Source organism: Bubalus kerabau, chromosome 1 (assembly GCF_029407905.1).
Source record: "Bubalus kerabau isolate K-KA32 ecotype Philippines breed swamp buffalo chromosome 1, PCC_UOA_SB_1v2, whole genome shotgun sequence".
NCBI lineage: Eukaryota > Metazoa > Chordata > Mammalia > Artiodactyla > Bovidae > Bubalus > Bubalus kerabau.
Window position 1 is genome coordinate 199,418,778 of NC_073624.1, and position 27,320 is coordinate 199,446,097.

The 27,320-nt window shown below is 43.2% G+C and overlaps 1 protein-coding gene across 2 annotated transcripts in view; it reads left to right on the forward strand.

Annotated features, from left to right (window-relative positions):
* The window catches only part of PPIC (peptidylprolyl isomerase C), a 34,216-nt gene extending 14,709 nt beyond the window's left edge, over positions 1–19,507 (forward strand). The window contains exons 1-5 of one of the 2 annotated variants that reach the window (XM_055549623.1): positions 5,337–5,539; positions 10,750–10,863; positions 11,606–11,699; positions 14,420–14,604; positions 18,765–19,507. In XM_055549623.1, the coding sequence (XP_055405598.1) occupies positions 5,423–5,539; positions 10,750–10,863; positions 11,606–11,699; positions 14,420–14,604; positions 18,765–18,893 (639 nt within the window). In that variant the 5' untranslated portion in view covers positions 5,337–5,422 and the 3' untranslated portion in view covers positions 18,894–19,507. Of the gene's footprint in view, positions 1–5,336; positions 5,540–10,749; positions 10,864–11,605; positions 11,700–14,419; positions 14,605–18,764 lie in introns of those variants that run through there. The other variant, XM_055549632.1, reaches the window with a different exon arrangement.
* The last annotated feature ends 7,813 nt before the right edge of the window (positions 19,508–27,320 follow it).

Below are 27,320 nucleotides of genomic sequence, written 5' to 3' on the forward strand. Positions count from 1 at the left end.
AAATGAAACATACTCTTACCGTATGATCCAGCAATCATTCTACAAGGTATTTATCCAAAGGAATTGAAAAATTACACCTGTATAAAAACTTGTATACAGAGCTAATCATGTCTTTTTTCATAATTCCATAACTTGGAAGCAATCAAGAGATGTCCTTGAGTAGATAAATGGATAAACAGCGGTATAGCATACAATGCAGAGCTATTCAGCAATAAAAAAACAAATGAGTTATTAAGCCATTAGGTGTTCAAGCTGGTTTTAGAAAAAGCAAAGGAACCAGAGATCAAATGGCCAACATCCACTGGATCATCGAAAAAGCAAGAGAGTTCCAGAAAAACATCTATTTTTGCTTTATTGACTATGCCAAAGCCTTTGACTGTGTGTATCACAATAAACTGTGGAAAATTCTGAAAGAGATGGGAATACCAGACCACCTGACCTGCCTCTTGAAAAACCTATATGCAGGTCAGGAAGCAACAGTTAGAACTGGGCCTGGAACAACAGACTGGTTCCAAATAGGAAAAGGAGTACGTCAAGGCTGTATATTGTCACCCTGCTTATTTCACTTATATGCAGAGTACATCATGAGAAATGCTGGGCTGGAAGAAGCACAAGCTAGAATCAAGATTGCTGGGAGAAATATCAATAACCTCAGATATGCAGATGACACCACCCTTATGGTAGAAAGTGAAGAGGAACTAAAAAGCCTCTTGATGAAAGTGAAAGAGGAGAGTGAAAAAGTTGGCTTAAAGCTCAACATTCAGAAAACGAAGATCATGGCATTGGTCCCATCACTTCATGGGAAATAGATGGGGAAACAGTGCAAACAGTGTCAGACTTTATTTTTTGGGCTCCAAAATCACTGCAGATGGTGATTGCAGCCATGAAATTAAAAGATGCTTACTCCTTGGAAGCAAAGTTATGACCAACCTAGATAGCATATTGAAAAGCAGAGACATTACTTTGCCAACAAAGGTCCGTCTAGTCAAGGCTATGGTTTTTCCTGTGGTCATGTATGGATGTGAGAGTTGGACTATGAAGAAAGCTGAGCACCAAAGAATTGGTGCTTTTGAACTGTGGTGTTGGAGAAGACTCTTGAGAGTCCCTTGGATTGCAAGGAGATCCAACCAGTCCATCCTGAAGGAGATCAGTCCTGGGTGTTCATTGGAGGGACTGATACTGAAGCTGAAACTCCAATACTCTGGCCACCTCATGCGAAGAGTTGACTGATTGGAAAAGACCCTGATGCTGGGAGGGATTGAGGGGAGGAGGAGAAGGGGATGGAGGATGAGATGGCTGGATGGCATCACCAACTTGATGGACATGAGTTTGGGTAAATTCTGGGAGTTCATGATGGACAGGGAGGCCTGGCGTGCTGCGATTCATGGAGTTGCAAAGAGTCGGACACGACTGAGCAACTGAACTTAACTGAACTGAAATGACGCGGAAGAAAAGTTAATGCGTACTGCTAAGTGAAAAAAAAATTAGAGTCTATTTCAATGAAATAGAAAATAATAGGAAATTAAACTCAAAGAAAGAGAAGGAAGGAATGAAGATATAAACTAATGAAATAAAATCAAACATATTATAATCTTAAACTCATTTGATGGAGCTGTTGAAAAAAAAAGAAAAAATGTAAAAACAGTCAATGTCAGGAATGAAAAAAACCTTTACTATAAGTCCTGCAGACCTATAAAATTATAAAAAGATGTATTAAACAAATTTATGTAAATAAATTTAAAAATATAAATGAAGTAAATTTCTCAAAATATACATGTAAAAATTGACAGAATACAAAACTTAAATAGTCCTCAATCATTAAAAACATTAACCTATAATTTAAAACTACAATAAAGAAAACTCTAGGCATAGATGGCTTAAAAGAAACAAGGCAGAAATAATGGCAATCATTCACATATCTTTTCAGAACATAGGGAAAAACCCCAACCATTTGCCAATTCATGTTAAGGTGTTAAAATAATCCTGACCAAGAAAAAATATATATATATAGATGCAAATATTCTGAACAAAAAATAGCAAACTTACCCATTAACATAAAAATGGAAAGCTGGTGATTTGTTTAGCCTGAACTGGAAAGCCAAATCAATTTATTTACTGGTATTTTTTCCTGAACTTCATTTCAGGAGAAATGCCTTTTTTCAGTTCTTGTTAAGTCTGCTTTATATACATATACAGCAATATAAAAAAAGGTTAATACATACTGGGTGTACTCCTGAAAGCAAGGATGGCTGAAGATTTGAAAATCAATGCAATTCACATGAACAGAGTAAGGGAAAATCATGTGATTATTCTGGTTGCTTTCAGTACATGATGTTGATCAAATTTGTGACAAAACCTCTTAACGAATCAGAACTAAAAAGGAATTCTCTTAAGCTGAAAGAGGATATCCTCAGTTAAAAGAATATTCAGCAAATATCAGACTTAATGGTAAAATATTGAAAGCTTTTCCTCTGGCATTAGGACAGAGAAGTGTATTACTAGTTTCCTAGACTTGCCATAACAAAGTACCACAAACCGGGATCATTTAAAACAACAAAAATGTATTGTCTCACAGTTCTGGAGGCTAGATGTCCGCAATTAGGTGCTGACAGGGCCACGCTGTCCTTAGGGGAGGGTCCTTCCTGGCCTCTTCTTGGCTTTCGGTGGTGCCAGCTATCCCGGGCATTTCTTGACTCAGATGTACCACTCCAATCTCTTTCTCTGTCTTCACATGGTGTTTCCCCTGAGGGGGGTGGCGGTTTCTTTGTCTCTCCTCTTTTTACAGGGACACTAGTCATATAACCTACTTCAATAGGATCTCAACTTGATTACATTTGCAAAAAAAAAACCCCTACTTGGAAATAGGGTCACATTCACAGATACCGGGGTTTCTGACTTTGATGTACCCATTTGGGGGCAAAATTTAACCCCCAAACAATGACTCATCCTATAGTCACTTCTTTTTGTACTCAAGGTCCTGGTGGCAAGAAAAAGAAATAAAAGGTATAAAGATTAGAAAGGAAGGAATAAAACTGTTATTATTTATGAATAATATAGTTGTCTATGTAGAAAATCCTAAATAACTCACAGATAAATCATTGTAATTAATAAGTTTAACAAACTAGCCTATTCAAGATTAATATACACAATTTATTTTACTATGATATAATACTGACAAACAGGTAAATAAATGTTAAAAAGATATAATTTACAATAGCAAAAAAACAAAACAAAAACCAAATACCTTGAAATCAACTTAACATTATATGTATAAAGTTTTTAGACAGACAACTATGAAATCTTACTGAGAGATATTAAAGAAGACTGGAGGACTATAAATGGAGGACTATGCCATGTTCATGAATGGAAGACACAATATTACAAATATGCCAAGTCTTTCCAAAAGGAGGTATACATGCAAAGCAAACCCAATTAAAATCCCACTTTATGGAAACTGACAAGCTGATTTTCAAGTTTATATGAACAAAAGGGTCAAGAATAGCCAGAAATCTATTGTACAAAGTAAGAGGACTTCTACTACTAACTATGAAGACTTATTATAAGACTATTTTCATTAAGACAATGTAGTGCTGGCATGAAGATAGACAAATACATCAATGGGACAGAAAAGAGGGAGCACAGCCAGACCCATATATGTAGGGACATTTATTCCATGACAGAAGTAGCATTACAGAGCAATAAGAAGTCACTTTTCAATAAATTATGCTGAGACAATAGAATTCGTATGGAAAAAAATTCAGCCCCTAGCTTGTCCTATGCATCAAAGCAGCTACACACAAAATCATGAATGAATTTCATAAATTTCAGCAAAAAGAACACAGAAGATTGCAGTCACACAAAGTTAAAACTAAACCTTATTGGAAGACGTCAGGATAGTGGTTAATTTAGGGAGAAGAAAGTGTTAGCAACTGCAAGTGAACACAAGAGGAGTTTCTAGAGAGCTAGTGAATATTTCATTTCTTTAGATATGTGGGGTTCTAGCTTATTTTCTTTTTGATAATTTGTTGATTTGTACATGTACATTTTGTTCATTTCTCTTTATTTGTATTAATCTTCCCAATATAAAAATTCACTCACTGAATAAATATTTGTTGAGAAATCACTATATACCTGACATTGTACTAGATCTGAATCAGGAGAAATAAATGCAGACAGAAGCCCCCTGATACCCTTAGCTTACTACAAAAGGGGGATTCTTTCTTCATTGGGGGGTGAGCGTGATGAGGAAAGCCATTAGATCCTTCACTGGACTGAAATACCAAAATAGCTCACAAGTGTTCTGCCCAGCCTTCAAACGAGGTGGTTACCCTTTGTATACATAATAAATGGTTCCAGTGTAATTTTAGACCTACACTTAGTTACACATAGGAATCCTATGTGCTTACCCAAGGAAAATCTTGGCTTCAAAGACATGGCACTAGCCCCTAAGAAAACCAAGAGAAAACTATCATTAATTTGTAGTTAATTTTGGCTCTATTACATTAAAAAAGTTCTTTGAAGTCCTAAGGCAAACAGCATTGAGTTTTAAAACGTTTTCCTGATTATAAAATACTTACATGTTCAATGTGGAACATCTGGGAAACCAGAAAATTGCAAAGAAAACAAAAACCTATTATCCTATCACCATAGCTTCTGTAAATATTTTGGTACATTTCTTTCCGTTTTTAAAATCGAGGTCCGATTTTGCAACATGAGTTTTTCATTTAAAAATATGAGTATTTCCCCATGTCATTAATTTCTAAACATAATTTTTAAGTTTGTAAAAAGTATATCCCCAATTTGAATCATCTCAATTAGAGGTCATTCGTCCTGTGTAATCGCGTAGAAACACCCAGGTTCTCGAGTTCTGAGAGAAGTCCAGAACTTAGCTAAAGCCTCTGATGGAACATTGGAACCTGGCAGGCTTGGCAGAGGTTGCTCGGCTCCAACGGCAGCTGCGGTCACAGAGGGGGACCCGTCGCGGCAAGCAAGATGCCAGGATGACCCGGAGCCCGGAGAGCCCTCGACTTTCCATCAGGTTTAATATGCGTCTACGCTGTAAGTTCCCGGCGATGCCCCAGTCTGCATCCCTCAACTTACGGGTCCGGACCTATCAGGCATCATCCGAGCAGCGCCGGCTTGCTCCGGATGCCCGCGCCCAGTGCACCCTCCACCCGCGCGGCGGATGGACTCGGCTCCGCGCTCCGCGGCGCGCCTCTCCAAGTCCCTAGCTCGGGTCGCTGGGCTGAACCTGGGAGGAGGCGCCCGAGGTTCCGGGCCTGCCCGGATCGCCGCGTCTCCATCACCCCCGCCCCTAGAGCCGGGAGCGCGCAGGCGCAGCGGGCCAGGAGTCCCGCCGGCAGTCCAGGAGTCTGCGGTCGCGCCCCAGCCGCTGCCTCCGCCGCCACCGCCACCGCTCATCATGGGCCCGGGTCTCCGGCCGCTGCTACCTCTCGTGCTTTGCGTGGGGCTCAGCGCCCTCGTACCGTCCGCGGGAGCCTCGGGCTTCCGCAAGCGAGGCCCCTCGGTGACGGCCAAGGTGACCGGGCAGCGGGCAGCGGGCAGCAAGCTCTCCTCGTGCCGCCCGGGGGGATGGGGGAGCTTTGGGGACTGGAACCTCAGGGTCAGGGGCGGCGATCAGGGGGCTTCCCAGGCGCAAAGGATGGGAGGCGGCCGCGGGGCTAGGTGGTAGCGGTGGGGGTCCCCGCGCGCGCGCGCGCGTGGGGGGGGGGGCGCCCTCGCTCTCCTGGGAGACTTTAGGGGCGCTAGGCCGAGTGCACCCCCGCCGCGGGCTGTCTGAGCGTCATCCTCTGGGCTGGTGATCCGACGTGGCCACCAGCCCGGGAGCTGGGAGAAGCTTCCGGAATCGGTGAGCCCTTTCTCTAGGGAGGAGACAGCCGAGGACTTCCTTCGGCGTGGCGGGGACTTGGGAATAGAAGCAGGAAGAATGCAGGAGGGCGAAGGAGGCGCGCTGCGAGAGGAGGGGTTGGAGCTGGGCCGCCCCCGCGGATGTCACCCGGCCTCTCAGAGCCCCAGGTCCAGCCCCTGTCGCTTGGGGTAGAGAAGGCGTTACGTGGCCTTGCTTAACCAAAGACTGTCCTCCCTTTCGTGTTTAGGAACCACCATCAATCCCCCCCAGGGAGGGAGAGGTGCGCTTTTCAGACTGGGGAGTAGACACAGGGCTTGGGATGCTGCTGAGCGAGGCCCAGGAGGCCCCTGCATGACTGAAGCCAGCCTTTCAATCTCGATGGGAGGTGGTGGGGTGGAGATCTGCCTTAGACTGCCTCCTTACAGCTTCAGGTCTTTTTTCAGCACGTTTACCCAAGGTTAGAAGATAATGGAAGGATGCCCGGAGAGACCGAGGGAGGAAAGGAGTGATTTGGTGCCCTTGATCACCACTTCTCGAAAACCCACTGGCAGGAGTGTCTTAGAATCTGGAAGAAGGAGCAGCTGCAGGTGGTCTTAACAATTGGTCCCCTGTCTGCCAGAAAAAATGACAGTATTGGGTGCTTCAGCAGTGCTCCTCCAGTGCAGACCCCACCAGAGGAGCGGGGAGGACACTGGCGGGAGAGGTACAGCCCAACACCTGATGTAGCCTGAAAGTGAAGAGTGAACAGGAAGGCCCTGCTGTGGGGGTGCAGTGATAAACGAACTGTGGTTGGGAACCTCAGGGAGAGGGGAAGAAGAGTGGGGCTTCTTAGCCAGGGTGCATTCAATGAGTGAGTTTTCATGCACTCTAGGTTTGGAATAGTCACTTAACACTATCTCCTTTTTTTCCCACTCCATTTGTCATTAAGTTCTAAAAACTAACTATGCAGGTATGTCCTGCCACAGATTCAACTCTGCTGAATTACTTTTTCAGTGGTGGCATTTTAAGACAACTACTCCGTTGGGAAGTGGAAATATTCAAAATGATTTCTCTGAGTGGGGACAAGTAGATGAATTGGCCATCACTCTAGTGTATTGTATGTTTTCCCCAGCAGTCTTCAGCTTCTCCTCTGATAGTGTTTGAAAACAAGAATCTGTAAATGAGAGGCATGAAGTGCTGTCCCTCCCAGGGCCCTTTCTTGTCTGTGAATCTTGCTGCCAGCCACCACCTCAGCCCCCTGCCCAGTCTCAGAGCCTCACTGGTCTCAAAATCCACCCAGTTGGCATTTGCACCCTTGCATTTTCCAGCAGATGCCATGGGCTCTGTGCAGCGTCACACACCTGAGAGTGTAGAAAATAATGCTGCCATCTTTCCAGCTGTGCTCAAGTCACAGGTTGCTGTCACTTTCTGCAGTTCTCAGAGTGGCTAAGAGGCTTCACCTGAGGTAATAACAAGTTACCAAGAATGCCTGAGGCTCCTCCTCTGTAAGTGGAAATAGAAATAATACCTGCTGGCAAGGTTTTGCATATTAGATGTGATAGAGCAGGTCAAGTGCTTAGCCCTGATTGAAGTTCCTGATTTAAGAGGTCAACTGTTAGTATTATTTGCGTTATCTTATTAATCCTCCTGTGGCAGGGCAGGTACAGATGAGGAGCAGGGGCTTGGAGTTGCCCAAGGTCCCATGGCCAATAAGTGGTGGAGCTGGTTTGAGACCAGTTTCCTTGACCTCATGGCTCCTGCACTTGGTGTCTTCCCCAGTTACTTTGGAAATGGAAGCACAGTTAACCCTACAAGGGTTTGGGGCAGGCTCTTTGAGGTTCTCTTGCCTCTTCCCCTATCTCTTCCCACCCTCTGCTGCTGCTGCTGCTGCTAAGTCACTTCAGTCGTGTCCAACTCTGCGCGACCCCATAGACGGCAGCCCACCAGGCTCCCCCGTCCCTGGAATTCTCCAGGCAAGAACACTGGAGTGGGTTGCCATTTCCTTCTCCAATGCATAAAAGTGAAGTCGCTCAGTCGTGTCCGATTCTCAGCGACCCCATGGACTGCAGCGAAGTCGCTCAGTCGTGTCCGATTCTCAGCGACCCCATGGACTGCAGCCCACCAGGCTCCCATCCTCTAGTGCCCCATAATTTTCAAATGACTTTCAAGGGCAGCCTCAAGGGAAAAAAGGAGGGACCAAGGGGCCAGCTCTTAAAGTGCAATGTGGAATTTAAACGCCACCTTTTCCAGGAAGCCTGCCCTGATCTCCACAGATAATCACCACCTCTAACCATGACATTTTATCTGTATATACCTTCTTGTAAAGCTTGACTTCTCATCACAATGACTATCTCTGTGCTTCCTCTTCTGTGGGACTTTGCAGCCTCATCCCTTTCACAGGGCCTGTTCCCAAGGACAGGTAGCAAAGTCAGAGAGATCTCAGGGTAAGAGGGTTTGCCTGGCAGCCACCCCAGGCCCACCTTATCCTCTGTTTAGGTGTGTGTATGCGCTGGTCTTCATTCAGTATTGCCTTTTTTTTAGTATATGCTTGAGCTGACCTGTGCTGGGCACTGGGGATCTAAAAATGCCACTTCCACCCCTTCAGGTAGAAATCGCCTAGACAGAGAGAGCAACATTCATGACAAATGGTAGTCCAAGTGAATGCAGCTTCAAATTGAAATTCTGTCTTTCACGTTCCTAGTATTGCCTAACAAAACTTGGAACTCTTAGCCAGATCCTTCCTCCACCTTCTGAAATGGGTGAGAGTCTTCCTTCCCAGCTGGTTGTGGTCAGAAGGGTTGTGTTGCTTCTCTGCACATGGATCCCTTTTCCTGCCTCAGTGCTTTGGTTCCAGAAAGAACTGCCAGGTGGGGCTTGTGCCCATTCTTGTCCCCAGAGGCTGCTCCCCTCCTTCCAGGCTGGCATCCCATCACACCTCTGTCAGGATGCCTTCCCTCAGTGTCCCTGCAGCACACTAGTATTCAGTGTTCTTGGGGCCCTTGTCACCCACAGCCTTGTGCTATGGCTGTTCATGTACTTGGCCTGTCTCTCTCCATAATCTCCCTGAGGACAGGGACTTCCTCCACTTGTACCCTTACAATGCCTTCTGCAGAGATCCTTGACAAGTATTTAATAAGATTTGATTTTATCGTTTCCATTAGAGTTAGGGAAACTGCTGTATTTTCATGCCATCATGCAAGAAGTTGAAGGACACTGTGGTTTGGGAAAAAACATCGTATTAATACATGTGCTAGGCTGCATGTAGGAAAACAGGATGGTTATTGGAGAGTTACGCTGGGTGACACAGACACTTTTTCTTCATCTTCTCTTGCTGTCCTCCCACATTTTATTCTCTTTGCCGTTGAAATGTTCACAGGCTTTCTTTTCTCTTCTTTATTTTAAAAGTCTGGCAGGTTTATGTGGTGTTTCCTTGTGATTACATACCCAGTTCTTGTCCTGGAGCCTCTTCATTATTGCCTGTTACTGAATTTACTCCTTGGTTTGGAAATCCCTTTGGAGAACGACTTCGACCCAGGCTTCATGCCAGGCTCTTGTGGGCATTAATGGAGCTTCCTGAATCGTCCTCCTTCACCGCACTGCCCAATCTCAAGGGCCTGGTCTTTTATGCATTCTCTAAACTTTTACCACGTAAATAATAATAGTTTTTTACAGCTCTGGCCATGTAAAATTGCAAAATGCCATACGGAACACTAAATATCACATCATTCTGTGACAGACATCCTGATGTATTGGCAGAGGCTCTTGTCTTGAACTAAAGCTTGACAGTCTTTACTTTGCGATTTTCCTAAACTGTATGACATCTTTTCTCTTTGACACCTTCTTAAATTGTTTTAAAGCCATCTCTTGAATGTCTTTTTTTTTTTACCCATTCAAATAGTGAATTGGTTCATATAATCTAAACTTACTAACAGAATGCCCTTCGACTCTGCGGCCTTTTCAAACGTTCTGTCTCGAAATTATCTTAACACAGTGATTTGTGAAGCAGAACGTATATAATTGCGTTTTAGGTGAAACAGTTAAAAAAAAGTCCAAGAGAACTTTTAAGGCTTATCTGCAGAGAAAGAAGTGACTGACTTCTGGAGTTGTGCTTGCTCTCTTCTGTTTTAAAATGCTGTGACAGAGAAAGGGCACATTCTACTTGGGCAACTTTGGGAACGTGAGGACCGGATTCGGTGTCTTAAGTGTACGGGGTAAATGGTTCTGTCAGGACCAGCATGCAATGTTTGCTGTGCTTAGGACGCAGCACAGGCCCGCGTGTCTTAGTGTGTTTGGACGTGAGTGGCAGGCCTTTTGGAGCAGAGCTGTGTGTTTTGATCATCTTTCACAGGCCCCTTGACAGCAGACATCTACTGAGAACTCATTGGGAATTTGGTGCTGCTCAAAGTTACAAAAAAATAAATCTGGACGGCTAGACTTATTTCTTTCCTTACCAGTTTTTTTTTCTCCTGCCAAGACTGGAGAGCATCACCTTTCAGAAGAACAGTAGTCTCCACTCTCAACCCCTAGCTTTGTCCACAGAGCTAGGAAATGAGGCGGCAGCAGCATGTGTCTGGGGTACTTGGGGGAGAGGAATTCTTGAAGATGTTACTGGCTCATTCTGACAGTACCGAGTCCAACTTTAAACCCAGTTCTTAGCACAGTGTCTGACTCAGTGATGGTGCTCCATAATGGTTTGGTGAATGAATATTTGTGAGTGAAATGCACGCACAAAGATGGTTTCAGAACTCCCTTATCTCTTGCTCCTTCACCCCCTCCTTTATAAAATGCTGGTGGCCGAGGCCCTCACACGTGGGTCCGTTCTCAGACTGTCACATGCACTCACCTTGTACTGTGGCTTTTCCACAGTGTAACCTCGTGCTCCGCCTTTCCACCACATGCAGGTCTTCTTTGATGTGAGGATTGGAGATAAAGATGTTGGCAGAATCGTAATTGGCCTCTTTGGAAAAGTCGTGCCCAAGACTGTGGAAAATTTTGTCGCTCTGGCAACAGGAGAGGTATGTCTCAGTTTTATCCCCTTTAACTGTGCACAGAATTGAATCTTCCTCCTTTTAAGCCAAACATACAGATGTATCCTTGGGGATGAATGGAGAGAATAGCATGGAAACATATACACTACCATATGTAAAACAGATAACCGGTGGGAATTTGCTGCATGACTCAGGGAACTCAAACTGGGGCTCTGTGACAACCTAGAGGGTTGGGATGAGGTGGAGGTGGGAGGGAGGTTCCCGAGGGAGGGCACACATGTATACCTATGGCTGATTCATGTTGATGCATGGCAGAAACCAACACAATATTGAAAAGCAATTATCCTCCAATTAAAAACAAATACCTTTGAAAAAATGTAAATGTAAAAAAAAAGTTGTACCTGGGAAAATAAGTATTAAATTAGTAGATGAGATGAACCCGAGACATCTAATAATATTTTACTTTGTTTTTCTATAAAATCTGTATTCTTTAAGCACTCAGTTTCCTCAAGGTTCTAGAAAGTGAAACAGTCATTAAGTGAAAATGCAGACTTTTTACTTGTGCATGTTAGTATTTTACTTCCATAGTTATTTATTTTTCAGTCAGCTAATGACACATATCTGTCAGTAAACTATTGTAGGTACCTAATTTAGTTCTGTAGATATTTTGTGTAATTTTCTCATTTTGTCATTTCCAGATAAACACTGGGGTTTATCTTACAGTAAGGGTTATATCTGCTTGTGTATTCAATTGACATAATCTCTTTAGAAAGGATATGGATATAAAGGAAGCAAATTTCATCGCGTCATCAAAGATTTCATGATTCAAGGAGGAGACTTCACCCGGGGAGATGGCACTGGCGGTAATGTTGTCTCTTAAGCTTTTCCTTTCCTGCTTACCCGAGTGAGACCTCAGACTAAGATGATATATTTGCCCAGCATATTGAACTCCCAGCTTCAAGGAACAAAGTCAAAAAGACAAACTTAATTCTTCCAGAAAGAGAAGAGTTTTTGGTCGGGGGGTGCCTCATCTAACAAAATCTTGGTAGGTGCGAATGAGTGAGGCCTCCTAATTTTAAACAGTCTTTGCTTGGGTGTTCATTATCCTTCTTTAGTGGAGATGTATTCCTTTAGTAGGCTGTTTTGCAGTTATGACAATCCTAGACTTCTGGTATGTAGCAATATGGAAAGACGTCTGTCACAGCAAGGAGAGATAGACTGAGAAGCCACGTGCCCTGGAGGGGGACAGCCAGCTGCAGAAGTGCATTTTGCTGGCGGGGTGGGGGGGGGGTGGGGGGTGGGGTGGTCCAGAAGCATCATGCCAGAATGATGAGACTGGTATTTAGGTGGCAGGATCACAGGTGAATTTACCTCTTTCTTTCAAAATTCTCCTTTTATCATCAGCTTTTGCAGTAATAAAAAGTTAAGTAATAGACCACTTGTCACAATTATAGTATAAATTAATTTTTATCAACACCATTAGAATTCAATAAAGAACCCATAATTCAGTTTATAGAATTCCAAATATATCTGAGCTTATTGTTTCTCATTGAGGATTCCAGCTGCCCAGCTCCCTGGTCTGTCTTTTCCTCATAAATATAGTGAGTTCTTTTCCTGAACATACATACAATATGGAACTACACCGAATTTTTATTTACTTCAGGTTTAATATTTTTAATTCAGAAAATACTGGGTTTGGTACATAGTAAATCGCTAACGTTTTAAAGAAACAAGCCATTTTCAAACACTATTGTTAATTTTATGTTTATTGCAATGGTTTTTTTAAAATAACAAAATGGCTGTCATTAAATGCTTGGATTTGCCAAGACACCGGTGGAAATGCTGCTGGGTATGGGAATGTAGACTGGATCAGAGGAACATGTTCGGGTTACTTGGTTGAATGGGGCTGCTGCAGAGCTGGGTCTCCGGTGGAAAAGCCTGAAGTTCCAGTGCTGGTCCCCTCAGGACTGGCACTCTGCGGTCCTGCCTGGGGCCCGGCAGGAATGGTGATGGAACTTCCCTGTGTTCTCTCTTCTGTTCGTCTTTCTTTCTCTCTCTGCTCTCTCTGCCGTGTGTGTGCACGTGCGCATGCACACGTGTGTGCACATGCATGTACAGAATTAAAATTCTCTGAGTTTTGGAGATAGGACCTTTTGGATCATTTAAATTTAGCCTAGACCTCTCTGTAGGCAGAACTTTCCTCCCAGGCTACTTCGTATGCCACTTACCAACCAGCTATAAATTGCTTACCTTTGGTATTCACTTCTGGTCCTTCTAACTGAGCCAGGATTGGATTTTTTTTTCCCCCTTAGGAAGATGAATTATATTTGACCTCTTCCACCAAAAAAAAAAGGCAGGGTTCCTTACATTATTAAATATTAATTGCTCAGATAAATATAAAATAAGAGTTACAAAGGAGTGAAGTTGTTAAAATATCCAGTTATTTATTTAGAAGCTGTATATCCCAAGATGTACACCTTAAGATTCACAAAGTGTCCTTACTATTCCTCTATGGCAACTCTTTCTAGATAACCTGTTTGAAAAGTTAACTATGCTAGCTATGAAGAGGTTTTGGTTGTATAAAATGAAGGAAAATGCCCATGTAAGAGCCAAGTCTTAAGGAACTTTTTTGCCTGGTCCTTCACAAGTACTGCATAGTGAGGAGGAGATAACATGAGCGCTAACTGAGCCAGGACTTTAAGGCTGGCCACCGATGGATAAGGCGCCCTGCAGTGGAGAAGTTGGGTGTCATAGGCACTCAGGGTTGGGGGATGGAGCAGATGGTCTGAACTGTTGTTTTATAGGAAAAATGTGCTGTGCTAGATCTCCAGCCCCCATGCCTGCCTCTGGCTCAAGGCTGGCTCCCTGGCTGCTCCCAGTTGCTGTCACCCTCTGTACCCTGAAGTCATCAAGCCTAATGACTTCCAGGCTGGCACTGTTCTTCTTAGTACTGAGGCTCTAAGTGCTTAGAGAACCAGAGTTGGAGCCAGAAGTTCAAGTTTTACTTTTTTCAAGTTTGATAAGCTCCCATTTGATAAGTTTGATAAGTTTCCCATTCACAGTGGCAATGAGAGAACCTATCCTATAGGACTGTTATGAGGATTGGCGAAGGGTGTATATTAAGTGTATATTGCAGTTGGCTTGGCTGCTGAGGTATGAGTGACCCAGGACAAGCGACCTGACACTCAGGACAGCGACGGGGTCACTAGGATGGCTTACCCATCATTCCATCAGACATTACCATGCCATCCTGTCCTTCCCTTCCTTCTCATTTCAAAGTGAAATCACTGACTTGCTTGGTCAAGGTTTGGGTGTTCGTTTGAGGCCAGAGGGCATCTTTGCCATCTTGTGTCATACTTAAGGCTTTTGTTTGTTTCTTTTGGTCCCTGGTGCTCTGTTTCCTTAAGGAGTAAATTTTATCCTCTGCTTAATTGCTCTTTATGTTTGACTATCTTTTCCTCATTCCCATCTTCTTCTATAGGGTTCTCTTAACCAGTTCTACTCAAACCTTATACTTCCCTTTGAAGAATTTACTTTTGTATAACATCTTTTGACTCTACCCTTTTTGTTTTGTCTCACCCAGGTATAAGCATTTATGGTGAGACATTCCCAGATGAGAACTTCAAACTGAAGCATTATGGCATTGGGTGGGTCAGCATGGCCAATGCAGGGCCTGACACCAATGGCTCTCAGTTCTTTATCACCTTGACCAAGCCCACCTGGCTGGACGGCAAACATGTGGTATTTGGAAAAGTCCTCGATGGAATGGTAACTTGATATATTATTTTTCCTCATTCAAAGCTTTATAATGAAAGTACTCTTAGTGATTTGCTCTCAAATTATGCTTCTTGGAGAGCCATAATTATATGCTGACTGGCCTCTTCAAAGGTGAATCAAGTATATATGGTACATGGGTTCAGACCCTGGGTTGGGAAGATCCCCTAGAGAAGGGCATGGCAACCCACTCCAGTGTTCATGCCTGGAGAATCCCACGGACACAGCAGCCTGGTGGGCTACACTCCATAGGCTCACAGAGTCGGATATGACTGAAGCGACTTAACACACACACACACACACACACACACACACACACGGTATTTTAATTATTAGGAGTATTGGAGCAGAAGCTGGGGGAGAAGTTGAGTCCTTAATTTATCATACTATTAGATATAATTGGAAAGCCATTTTAATGTAACCAAATGAAATCCTGTAGGTACAATGAAATATCATTTAAACTTAAAAAGAAAGGAAATCCTGTCACTTGCTAAAACATGGATAAATCTTGAGAATGTCTTGCCAAGTAAAGTAAGCCTGTCACGAAAAGACTGTATGATTCCATTCAAATGAGCGATCTAAAGTAGTCAAGCACATGGGAACATAAAGCAGGATGATGGTTTCCAGGGGCTGGGAGATGAAGAAATGGGGAGCTGGTGTTCAATGAACATAGCTATGAATCTTCAGTTTTACAAGATGAAAAAATTCTGGAGATTTAGTTGCGCAGTAATGTGAATATGCTTAAACTAATGAACTTAAAGTTACACTTAGAAGTGGCTAAGATGGTAATTATATGTTATGTATTTCTTGTGCTCAGTTGCTCAGTCATGTGTGATTCTCTGCAACCTCATGAACTGTAGCCTGCCAGGCTCTTCTGTCCATAGGATTTTCCAGGCAATAATACTGGAGTGGGTTGCCATTTTCTTCTCCATGTGTTCCTTACCATGATTTAAAATATTTTTAAAAACCCTGAGCCCATGCAGTTCAGCACAGATATAAGTCACTTTCAGAGGCACACAGTATAATCACCAGAATTCCTAAAGAGAATTCAAATTTATGCTCCTGTGTCTCAAAGAACATCAAAGGAGTCCAATTCATAATCCACAGGAAGAATTCTTAAAATCCTCATTCCCTTCCACTCCCTGCATTTCTCCTCCTTAGCAGCTGCCCAAAGATGCTCTTCCAGCTCCTCAAGTGGCAGCTGTAAGGTCTGCCCGGTACAACCCTGGAGCATCCTCGAGTCCCTTCCCTCTGCCATATTTCATTGTTTTCATGCGAACTCATCCAAACATAAATAAACTAATTTCACTCACTGTAGTTCTTCCACAACTTCTACCTGTTATTCTGATTCTACCCAACTAAAGGGCAGGAACTGAGCTGGCTGACTCAGAACCTCCCTTACAAGGCAAAGACATGTTCAACCAGAACTGTCAAATAATTCTCATTGGCAAGTGGGATAGGGCTTCCGAGGTGGCTCAGTAGTAAAGAATCTGCCTGCCAGTCCAGGAGATGCAGGTTTGATCCCTTGGTTGGGAAGATCCCCTGGAGAAGGAAATGGCAACTCACTCCAGTGTTCTTGCCTGGGAAATCCCATGGACAGAGAAGCCTGGTGGGCTACAGTCCACAGGGTCCCAAAGAGTTGGAAAAAACTTAATGATTAAATAACAAGCGGGATGAGAAGCAAAGGGGGCAAACACCTGTCACTTAATATAACACTTTAGGTCCCGTCACAGTGAAGGACATGCCTACATTTTCATGAGCCAGTGTCCTCAAAAGAATGTATTCTCGAATAGCAAGGAATCCTAGTCTCCAGCCTCTTACTGCTTTTTAAATGAGCTAAACATAGACATGCACGTGTTAAAACAGTTTGGAGTTTTGACTGCTGAGGCTAATCAGATTCCAAGTATTTTAAATGTAAACTGATTCAAGTGAGCATTTTTAAATACAACATAATGCTTCCCTTGTAGCTCAGATGGTAAAGTGTCTGCCTGCAACGCAAGAGACCCAGGTTCAATCCCTGGGTCAGGAAGATTCCCCTGGAGAAGGAAATGGCAACCTACTCCAGTGCTCTTGCCTGGAAAATTCCATAGACAGAGGAGCCTGGTAGGCTACAGTCCATGGGATTGCAAAGAGTTGGACATGACTGAGCAACTTCACTTTCACTTTAATGCTAGGCTGTTAAGAAAAATGAAGAGTACGCATCTGGGGCTTCCTTCTTCTGGTCATGGTTTTCCTTCCAGTCTTCTGGATCTTGTGTCTTGGTGCCCTGGTTTGCTGTATTAACCTCCCTCCACTATTGGCATGCATCCTGGAAGATCGGCTTCCTGGTCCTAGACAAAGAGTCCTGAACATTTTATGAGTCATATAATACTTTGAGAAACTATTAAAAACTATAAACTGTCTCTAGAAGGAAAATAAGAAAGTGTGTGTGTCATACAGTTTCAAGGAATTTTCACAATCTCCTGACTTCCACCCCCTGAACCTCCAGAGATTGTCTAAGTGGTTTTCTTAACACTGGACCTCACCCCAGATTTGTAGAATCGGAACCTTCACAGGTGGACCTGCAAACAAGCATGTTAAAAATTGTGGTCAAATATACCCAACATAGAAATTTCCATTTTAACCATTAAATAAGCAGTTTATAACCTGCCACAGGTAATTCAGGTATATAGCTGCTGCTTTAGGTATGCATAGGCACATATGAACCCACACACACAATCTATCTAGAAATATGTATTATTATTAGAATGCTGATCTTTTATCTTAAATTAATTTGGATTAGCTGACACCATGTCCAAAGCACTGAGAAACTTTGTTGCTATTTTGTTTCAACCTATTTTAGAAACTCATTAGAGATCTACTAGCTTAGTCCTGGGAGAAGGCAATGGCAACCCACTCCAGTACTCATGCCTGGAAAATCCCATGAAGGGAGGAGCCTGGTGGGCTGCAGTCCATGGAGTGGCTAAGAGTCCGACACAACTGAGCGACTGACTTCACTTTCACTTTTCACTTTCATGCATTGGAGAAGGAAATGGCAGCCCACTCTAGTGTTCTTGCCTGGAGAATCCCAGGGATGGCGGAGCCTGGTGGGCTGCCGTCTATGGGGTCGCACAGAGTCGGACACGACTGAAGCGACTTAGCAGCAGCAGCTGCAGCTTAGTCCTTGCCTTATATGAGACAGAGTGGTCCATGGGCTGTGAAACCATCCAGAGTAGAGAAAGGGGTCTTTATACCACCGGTGGGTTAGTGAGTGAAAGTCACTCAGTTGTGTCTGATTCTTTGTGACCCCATGGACTATACAGTCCATGGAATTCTTCAGGCCAGAATACTGGAGTGAGTAGCATTCCCTTCTCCAGGGAATCTTTCCAACCCAGGGATCGAACCCAGGTCTTCCTCATTGCTGGCAGACCCTTTACTGTCTGAGCCACCAGGGAAGCCCTTGGGGTAGAGATTACATTAGTATCAGATTCAACCTGTAGAGTCAGCTTCCCAGGTGGCACTAGTGGTAAAGAATCAGCCTGCCAATCAATGCAGGAGATGAGACGCAAGAGAGGCAGGTTCAATTCCTGGATTAGGAAGATCCCCAGGAGGAGGAAGTGGCAACCCACCCCAGTATTCTTGCCTGGAGAATCCCATGGACAGAGGAGCCTGGCAGGCTACATACAGTTCATCGGGTTGCAAAGAGTCAGACACAACTAAGTGACTGGGTACACACACGTACAACATGTAGATCACTGGAGTCAGCTTTAAAATGGGCAAACCCAGAACTGGCTCCATTACTAAATCTGCTTTCTGGCTCATTTTCTTATGCTTAGACCTCTTACAGAGAGGAGCTGAAATTATCTCAAATTCCATGTTAACTCGTAAGTTGGGCTGTAACAAGTGAATAGAAATAGTTTTTATTAGAGCTAGGTTGCTAATAAAAAGAAAAGAGGAAATACACAAATATGCCCTCTGAGCAGCAAGCTTGTAGGTAAATTTTACTGTTATATATCGATTTCCTAAGTTTTCCATAGTTAGCTTGCATGGTTTTTGTAATCACAAAAAATGAAAACTTATTTCCCACTAGGGCTCAGACTTCACATTGATTTTACCTCTTGACCATCATAGTTGCTGGTCGGAAGTGATCCATGGGTCTCCTTTTCTCTCACCAGACGGTGGTCCACTCCATAGAACTGCAGGCAACTGACGGGCACGACCGCCCATTCACCGACTGCTCCATCGTCAACAGCGGCAAGATAGACGTGAAAACGCCCTTTGTGGTAGAGGTCGCCGACTGGTGATGCAACTGGCAGACAGCAAAGAACACAGTCTGGCAGGGGGGTGTGTGTGTGTATGGGCTGATTCTTCAAAGTTACTGTTTTGCTTTGTTTTTCAACTTTATTCTGTTTTCCGCTCCAGATTACAGAAAGGTTATAACAACCAACCACTCAAAATTTAGTTATCATGAATTTTGGTAAATCACTTGTTTAGGGACTTTGCACTTAAAAAGACTTATCCCTTTCCTCCAGTGGTGCTATTTTTAAACTAGAAACTTTGTATTTGGTATCTTCTTTGGAAGAACAGACACACAATCATTCCTTTGCTGGATTAAGGGTGATCCCCAAATTGAGTGATGCTGAAGGTTTGTCTGAAAAAGATGGAGACAAGAAGTGTATTATTTTGTATTCAAACAGAAATTATTTTCAAAGGGAGATTTGATTAGTATTATCTATATCACAGGGACTTTTACCTTTGAAGGGTGCTTATTCTCTATATTAAATACTTTTTATATAAATCGATTATTTTTGAAAGACATTTTTTAACCTAAAGTTCTTTTAAAAAAACTAATGTACAGAAATATATGCATTTGATGTCACCAGTGAACAGATTAATAAAGGTTATGCAATTCAAAATATTAACACAACTGGATAATTTGTGATAAGAATGCAGAGAAGTGATGCCCATCCAGATTCCAGATACTTGAGCTGATTATTCACCCATTTTTTACTCAATATAACATGTTTGAAAAGTTCACTGGAGTCTAGTTGCCAAAGAAAGGAATCTTTTTTTTTTTTTTTCCACTTACATAATAGGGATGAAGATTCAGGCTATACTTAAACTGGATGGGAAAATAAAATCCTATTGGTGGCTCTTGTTGTAACGTACCTGGCTATACCAGAGTGTGCCTAATCTCTGTTCAAATGGGAGTGGTAGGTATCACAGAACGATCCCATTGCTTTTCCTGCAGGGCTCAAGCTGTGAGGGTCCCCCAGAATTCCATCTCTTGAGCACTGTTCTAAGAAAACTGCTTCAATGAGAGATAAGATGATGAATACTTGTATTGTTGATGGGGGTGTTAATTGCTGCAAGCCTCCTAAAAGCAGTTTTTCATTATTTTTCCAAAAAAATTCATTAAAATCCCTTTAACATGCCACGTGCAAGTTTTGAGTTTGGGATTACAGCAGTGGACAGGGACCGGCATCACGGAATTGACATGCTAGTGATGAAGACAGATTAAATGAGGTGCCATATAAAAGGGTGTTGATACTGTAGAGAGAACACAACAGGTTTGCTGGAGAGGCTGGAGTGTGGGTGGTGGTGGCCGTTCAGGTGGCCTCCTGAGGGGACATTTGAGCTGAGGTTGGAGGAGACAGAAGTGGTAGCTGTCAGGCCAGACCTGGGATATAGGCCTTCATGCCAATGGGGAGAGAAAATATGAGGATCCTGAGGTGCAATGAGGATCCAGAACAGCAAGCCAGTGTGCTGTAGGCTGAGGGTCAGAGAGTAAGGCTGAGTGCAGAGCATTCAGGGCCTGGGGCCAGAGCACAGCTTTTCTTTTATTTCCAGTACAATGGAGAGCTCTTGGGCTTAAGAAGTGGGGGGCATGAGGTGATCTGCATTTAAGATTATTTTGCCTACCATAAGGAGGTTATGGGGCTGGAAGGCTAAAGTATGAGGGCTTCCTTGGTGGCTCAGATGGTAAAGAATGCAGGGAGATCCAGGTTTGATCCCTGGGTTGGGAACATCCCCTGAAGAAGGAAATGGCAACCCACTCTAGTATTTTTTGCTGGGAAATCCCATGGACAGAGGACCCTGGAAGGCTACAGTCCATGAGGTTGCAGAGTCAGACACAACTGACTAAACAATAAGGCTAAAGTACATACCTGGAAATTCAAAACATTCGTATCCATTGATGTTCCACTCCTGGGACCTTGCTGTAGAAAGTGATCTGAACTTAAAAACGTGACACTGCTTTGGTCAATCTGGCATCCAGTCCCCCTTGATCTGGAGATGGCCACCGGTTTTCTTTGAGGAATCACGTCATCCCCGCAGGCATTTCTTATCCTTAGGGTGTGCTGACTCTTCAGACAGGTACATGCCTGGTCTGGCAAATTCATTCATTAACTCACTTGATAAATATTAGATGCTGGAGAGAGCTGCAAACAAACAGCTCTCATGGTTCCCTTGGAAGGAGACAAATAATTCAAATACATACCACATGAATATATAACAACATCAGGTGGTTATACGTCCATGAAGAGAAACAGGCCAGGAGAGTGACTAGAGAGTGAAGAGGTTGTCAGGGGAGTCCCTGGGTAGGACCTGAAGGGAGTGAGGGTATGGCAAGCCATGGGGACCCTGGGGCAGAGTGAGCAAGGCAGAGGGGACCAGAGCTGTGGCCCTGGATGAACGGCAGACTAAGAGTTCCAGAAACAGCCAAGGGTCCAGGTGTGCAGAGTGAGGGTGGTGGAAGAGTCAGGTGGGAGAGGTGGGGAGGTCCTGTGGACCAGTTGGAACATTCCCTTGCCCTGCCCCCAGTGACAGGCTCAGGGATGTGCATTTGACCCCAGCCATGTTAGTGAGCCTCAGTGCTGAGAGTTCTGTGAGAAATACCAGGACAGAGCTAGGGAAGAGGAGAAGGAGCAGGCATGAGAATGAAATTAGGAAGGGAAGATGGAAAGATAGATGTTAGAAGACGTTGCTCAGTCTCTGAATCCAGCCATGCCTGAAGCCAATCTCCACCCCCAGCTTTTCAGTTACCCAACCTATTACATTCCCTCATTTGCTTAAGCCAGGGTGAATTGATTTCTTGTGACTTACAACCCAAAGCCTTTGTCTAATACAGCAATATTGGAAAAGTTTTATGTATAAAGATGAAAATTACAGCATTATTTATGATAGCAAAATACTGGAAGCAACCTGAATGTCCCTAAATGGTTGTAAAGCAATAGCATGCATTCATTAAGACTAATGCTACACTTTTTAAGGAAAAAAGCAGAAATTCTGTATGCAGCACGATCTCAATTATGTAAATACATTCTTATAAAACAAAATCAACAAAATGTAGAGTGACATAAAACAAAGGCCAATAGTAGGATTTTTAAAACTCTTTTCTGTGTGTAATTTTTACACTTTTTTGTCTTCTAACTTTTCTCTATATTTCTTTATAAACTACTTAGAAAAAAATTATTAAAAAAATTTTAGAGGTAACATAGAGGAAATTAGAATCAAATGTCCTCTTTACATAAAAAGGGCCTTAAGTCTTCAAATGTCAGAAAGCACATAAGTCATTGCTACTGCCCCGCGCAAAGAACATGTTCTTTTCACTGTATTTGCCATCTAGTTTTTTCATGACTATGAGCATAATGTGATTTCTCTACTGAATAAACTGTTAGGGTGTCTATTACAGCAGATGACCAATGAGTTAACATCATCCCCCTGGTAGAAGCCATTTATCCTGAGGGTCAGGCTGTATACTGAAATTGTTAGCAAACTGATGACTCCATATAAACTACTACTTTAGGAAAGCCTATGCTTTCTGCAAGAGCTTTTGAAATAGCTCATCATTGGCCAGTTGTGCTGCTGAAAGAACACATAATGTAGCCAAGAGTGTGAGTAGAATCGGGAAAATTATATTGGCTGCTCCTACCACCATGCCCAAATTATTACAACTTAGTCTTGAATCACTTTAATAAACAATTTAAAACGTTTTGGCATCCTTAGCCATGAGTTGTTTTATTCTAAGTGCTATTTAGCAATTTCCTGGATTATCAAATAAGAATTTAGTAAAATTTATTCTTGGGTCAGATTAATTAGAATGACACTTTCAAAATTATTGACTACTCTATTTCTGATGAATTTTCAGAACTCACCAACCTCATTTTTTAGTTCAGCCGTTTTGAGTTACCTAAAGACAAAAATATGGCAAGGATTTTATAGCAGGAAAAGGATTTGGTTTTGTTTTTCAACATTCCTATAATTCAGACAGCTGAAGAAATCTTTGATCTGGAAGGCTTAGAAATTCAAAGGCTTAGAAATTCAAAGCCCCCTCCAGGCACTTTTTTTTTTTTTTTTTAATCAAGAAAAAGTAAAAACAGTATTTGTAATGGAAAATTTTGGTGCTGTTAAGTACATAACTGCTTTTACTGAAGTCTGCAATTCATCTTGTGGACTTCATTTTGGCCAAGTCTAAGTGTTAGGGGTGATATTAATATAACATCACCTACTTAGAGATTTGCTAGAGTTACTGATATTATAGTGTGATGGAAAATCAAGTGGGAGTGCTGTAGAATCAGAGCAACTAGTCACAGGACTCCTGTCTGGGGGTGAAAAAGGCTAACTGACATGCTCAGTGGTGTCTGACTGTGAAGCTCCACGGACCATAGCCCACCAGCTCCTCTGTCCATGGGATTCTCCAGGCAAGAATACTGCAGTGGGTTGCCATGTCCTCCTCCAGGGGATCTTCCCAACCCAGTGATCGAACCTGAGTCTCCTGTGCTGGCAGGTGGGTTCTTTACCGCTGAGCCACCAGGGAAGCCACATCTGACACATCGTAAGAGTCAAAACAAAGTACACAATGGAATCCACCAACGGAATTGTAAACCCATCACTAGTTCCATCAGGATGCTTGGGAGTCACGAATTTGGGGGATTTAGAGAGGATTCAACATGCCAATATCCCTTCTATTACCTATTTCTAAACTTTTATTGGGAATCATGTAAGTTTCCACATTTCAGAGGGTGTGAAGGACTGTTTTCCTGAAGCATACTGGGCCTTTATAGTGCTATTAAAACTAAGGTCACCGTCTGTCTCAAGTGATAGATATTATATCCTGTCATTTGGATAGATATCTCAATTTGAAAATTTGAACCTTTTCCTTCCAACCTGGACAAAAGACAGGTCTGCTTCCCATGCTTCCTCTAGACACTAGGACCTACATTGAGACAGAATGTTTTGAGGAGAGGAGTAAGAACTGGTCAGCTTGGAGCAGAGAAAAGTCAAGACTCGATTTATCCCTGCCATGCTGAAGTACAGCTCTCTATTTATAAAGACCCCAGAACTTTTAAATCACCTCCAAGCCTGTACAAGCTGCTCTCTCTGCCTGGAGAGCCTGTCCCATCCCTCCTTCTCCCCAAAACATCCTTCTGGGCTCCCTCCTCTGGTGAGCCTTCACTGGAGACTTCTTCACACCTTGTTCTAGCAGTTAACTTCCTGGACATCTCCTGTCTCCTCCTTGGACCAGAAGTTGTTCTTGGTCAAAGATTAGACCACACTCCTTGTCTCCCCCCAGGCAGTATTTCATGCATAATTGATGCTCAACAAGAATGATGAGAAATGGTAACCAAAAAGAATACACCTATGATTATACTATTAAGAGGTATTTAAACTCTTTCAGAACTATAAAGAGTTGAGCTTCCCTGGTGGCTCAGTTGGTAAAGAGTCTGCCTGCAGTGTGGCAGAGCAATGTTCAATCCCTGGGTTGGGAAGATCCTTTGGAGAAGGAAATGGCAACCCATTCCAATATTCTTGCCTGGAGAAGTCCATGGACAGAGGAGCCTGGTGGGCTACAGTCCATGGGGTCACAAAGAGTTGGACATGACTGAACGACTAACACCCACCCACCCAGGACTAAGAAACATGGTTCAACACTGGCATTTGTCTTTGGACTGCTTCTACTCTTTTTCAAAGGCTGTTATGTAAAAATAAATAAATATATATATATATATACATATATATATGTATGTATATATTTTCTTCTTTATTTTCTGAATTGAAGTTAGAAGAGCATGACAGAAGTAGATTGGCAAAAGTGACGTGGATGTAAGGGGAGAGCCCCAGATGGTGGCGAGCCTTCAGTGGTAGTGCCCGTGGTGGGTGGGAGCTGGCTTGGGTGACTTGCCTTGGTCAAGAGCGAGCCAAGCTGCTGGCAGTTGGTGAAGCCAAGTCCTCTGCTAAGCACTATGGATTTGACCTGAGAAGCAATGAGAAACCACTCTCTCTTGAGTTGTAGGTACTATGTTGGGAAGTCATGGTGTCCACTTTGGAAACCTTTCACTTGAATCCTCATTTGTTGGGCCATTTATGTGGCTCATTGAGAAAACTGCACAATCACACCACTCACCACGTGTAAACCCAGTTAGGCAGCAACAGGAAGTCCTTTGTGGTCAAAGTCACAGGTCTGCTCTCTGTGCTTGGCTTTGTTCCTGCTTTGGAGCATATTCCTGACCCTTGTGAACCAGGCATGAAGTTAGAGATAGGTCAGCAGCATAAATCTATCACAATGAGGGAAATCTAGCTTAGTTTCCTTCTGCTGCTGAATCAATGTTGCATCTAGTTTTGCTTCCATGCTTGGGCAGACACTAACCAGCAAACCAGGAGCCACCAAGACCTGGCAGAGGATTTATCCAGGAACCTGGGGCTCCCTGGAGATAGGGGTCTTATGTTAGTTCAGGCTGCTACAAAACAACATCATGGACCGGTGGGAGGTGCGGGGCTTATAAACAACACACGCCTATTTCTCACCATTTTGGACACTGGGATCCAAGATGCAGGCACCAGCAGATTTGGAGTCTGGCAAATGCCCTCTTGCTGGTTCCAAGACTGCCATCTTTTTGCTGTGTCCTCACATGGTAAAAGAGACAAGTGAATTCCCCACACTTGAGAACTGATCACCTTCTAAAGCCTCATTCCCAAATCCCATCATACTGGGGACTAGGTTTCAACATATGAATTTGGGTGGGGGTGTTAGTCACTCAGTTGTGTCTGACTCTTTGCAGCCCCATGGACTGTAGCTCATCAGGCTCCTCTGTCCATGGAATTCTCCAGGCAGGAATACTGGAGTAGATTGCCATGCCCTCTTCCAGGGGATCTTCCCAACCCAGGGACTGAACCCGTGTCTCTTGCATTGCAGGCAGATTCTTTACCATCTGAGCCAGCAGGGAAGTCCTTGGGTGGGGTGGGGGACCCAAATGTTCAATCTATAGCAGGCCCCTACCTCCCATTCCAAGATCAATGAAAGGCACTATCATCCAACCAATTATTCTAACCAACCCACCCTTACCAACTTCTTTCTCCCCTCCTTTTACCTTCCACATCCATGCCTATCAGCAAGTTCATGGGTAGCTCTTCAATACATATTGAATATCTGTCTCACCCTCTCCACAGCCACCCCCCTAAAATAGGCCACCTCTCATCCAAGTTATCCAAGTGGCCCCTAACAGTCTCTCTGCTTCCGATCCTGCGCCTGTCCAGTCAGTCCATTCTCCACAGGTGGCCAGAATGAGCTTTTAAGAATAAATCAGATCAAGCGTGACACATCACATACCTTATTCTAAATTGCATATTGTTTGCTGATGCTTGCGAGTTGAAGGATTTTTTAAAAATCCCATTTTTAAAAATTTCACTGCCTGATCAAGAACAATAAATGGGTATAAAAACCCCAAACAAATCATTGCTTGTCAATTATACCTCAATAAAGCTGAATAAAATAAAATATCCCTTCTTTGTAACACCAGTCAGTTGTTTCCCATGGCACATAGGCTGTAAACCAAACTCCTCCACGTTGCAAGAAGGGCCCTGTGGGATATAGCCCCAGCCCTCACTATCTTTCTAACTCACCAGCTTTCCCTGGGGACCTTGACTGATGCTCTCTCCTCATTTGGGCTTTGGAACCTGCTGATGTCTCTGCGACACCCCTTCTCCCCCCAATTCTTGTCAGCTAATGCCTCTTAACATCCTTATGTCTCTACTTCAATGTCACTACCTCAGAGAAGGTTCCTGACCCACCCAAAGCTAAATTAGATATCTTCCCTGCACATAAGTAAACCCCTTTTTCTTTATAGCATGTAACACACTTCACATTGACACATTTGGGGGGTTATTTATCCCTCTAATATCACATTATTCTATAAATTCGGTGAAGTCAAGGATTCTAGTTTACTCAGATTCATATTTAAAGATATCACAGATTTAGAACAACATCATGATGCCTTATGTGATGAAAAAAATTTTGATACCAAGATATAAAAGCTCATGTAAAAGAAAATAGCTTCTAAGTGTAAGATATCTCTTATCTTTTACTACATTTAAAATACCTTTTTGGTTTTGTTAAGCTGCTAATGGGCTGGTGTCTTAAAGATGTTATCAGCCTTTCGTCGTGACCATCTGGCATTGTCTGATTTTGTGCCTGCTCCTCCTAGAAGTATTGTGGTTTTTTCAATTAAAAAAAAAAAATTAAGCATTGCAAAAAATATGCAGCTTGAAGGGTTGTGGCTCTCAAACTCTGGTGCACATCAGAATCACCTGGAAGGCCTGTTAGATTTCTGGGTCCCACTCCCCAAGTGTCCAGGGAAGGGCCTGAGAATGTGTACTTCTAACGAGTTCTTAGGTGATGCTGACGCTGCTGATCCAAGGTCTGAACTCCGAAAACCACTGCCCTGAGATGTCAC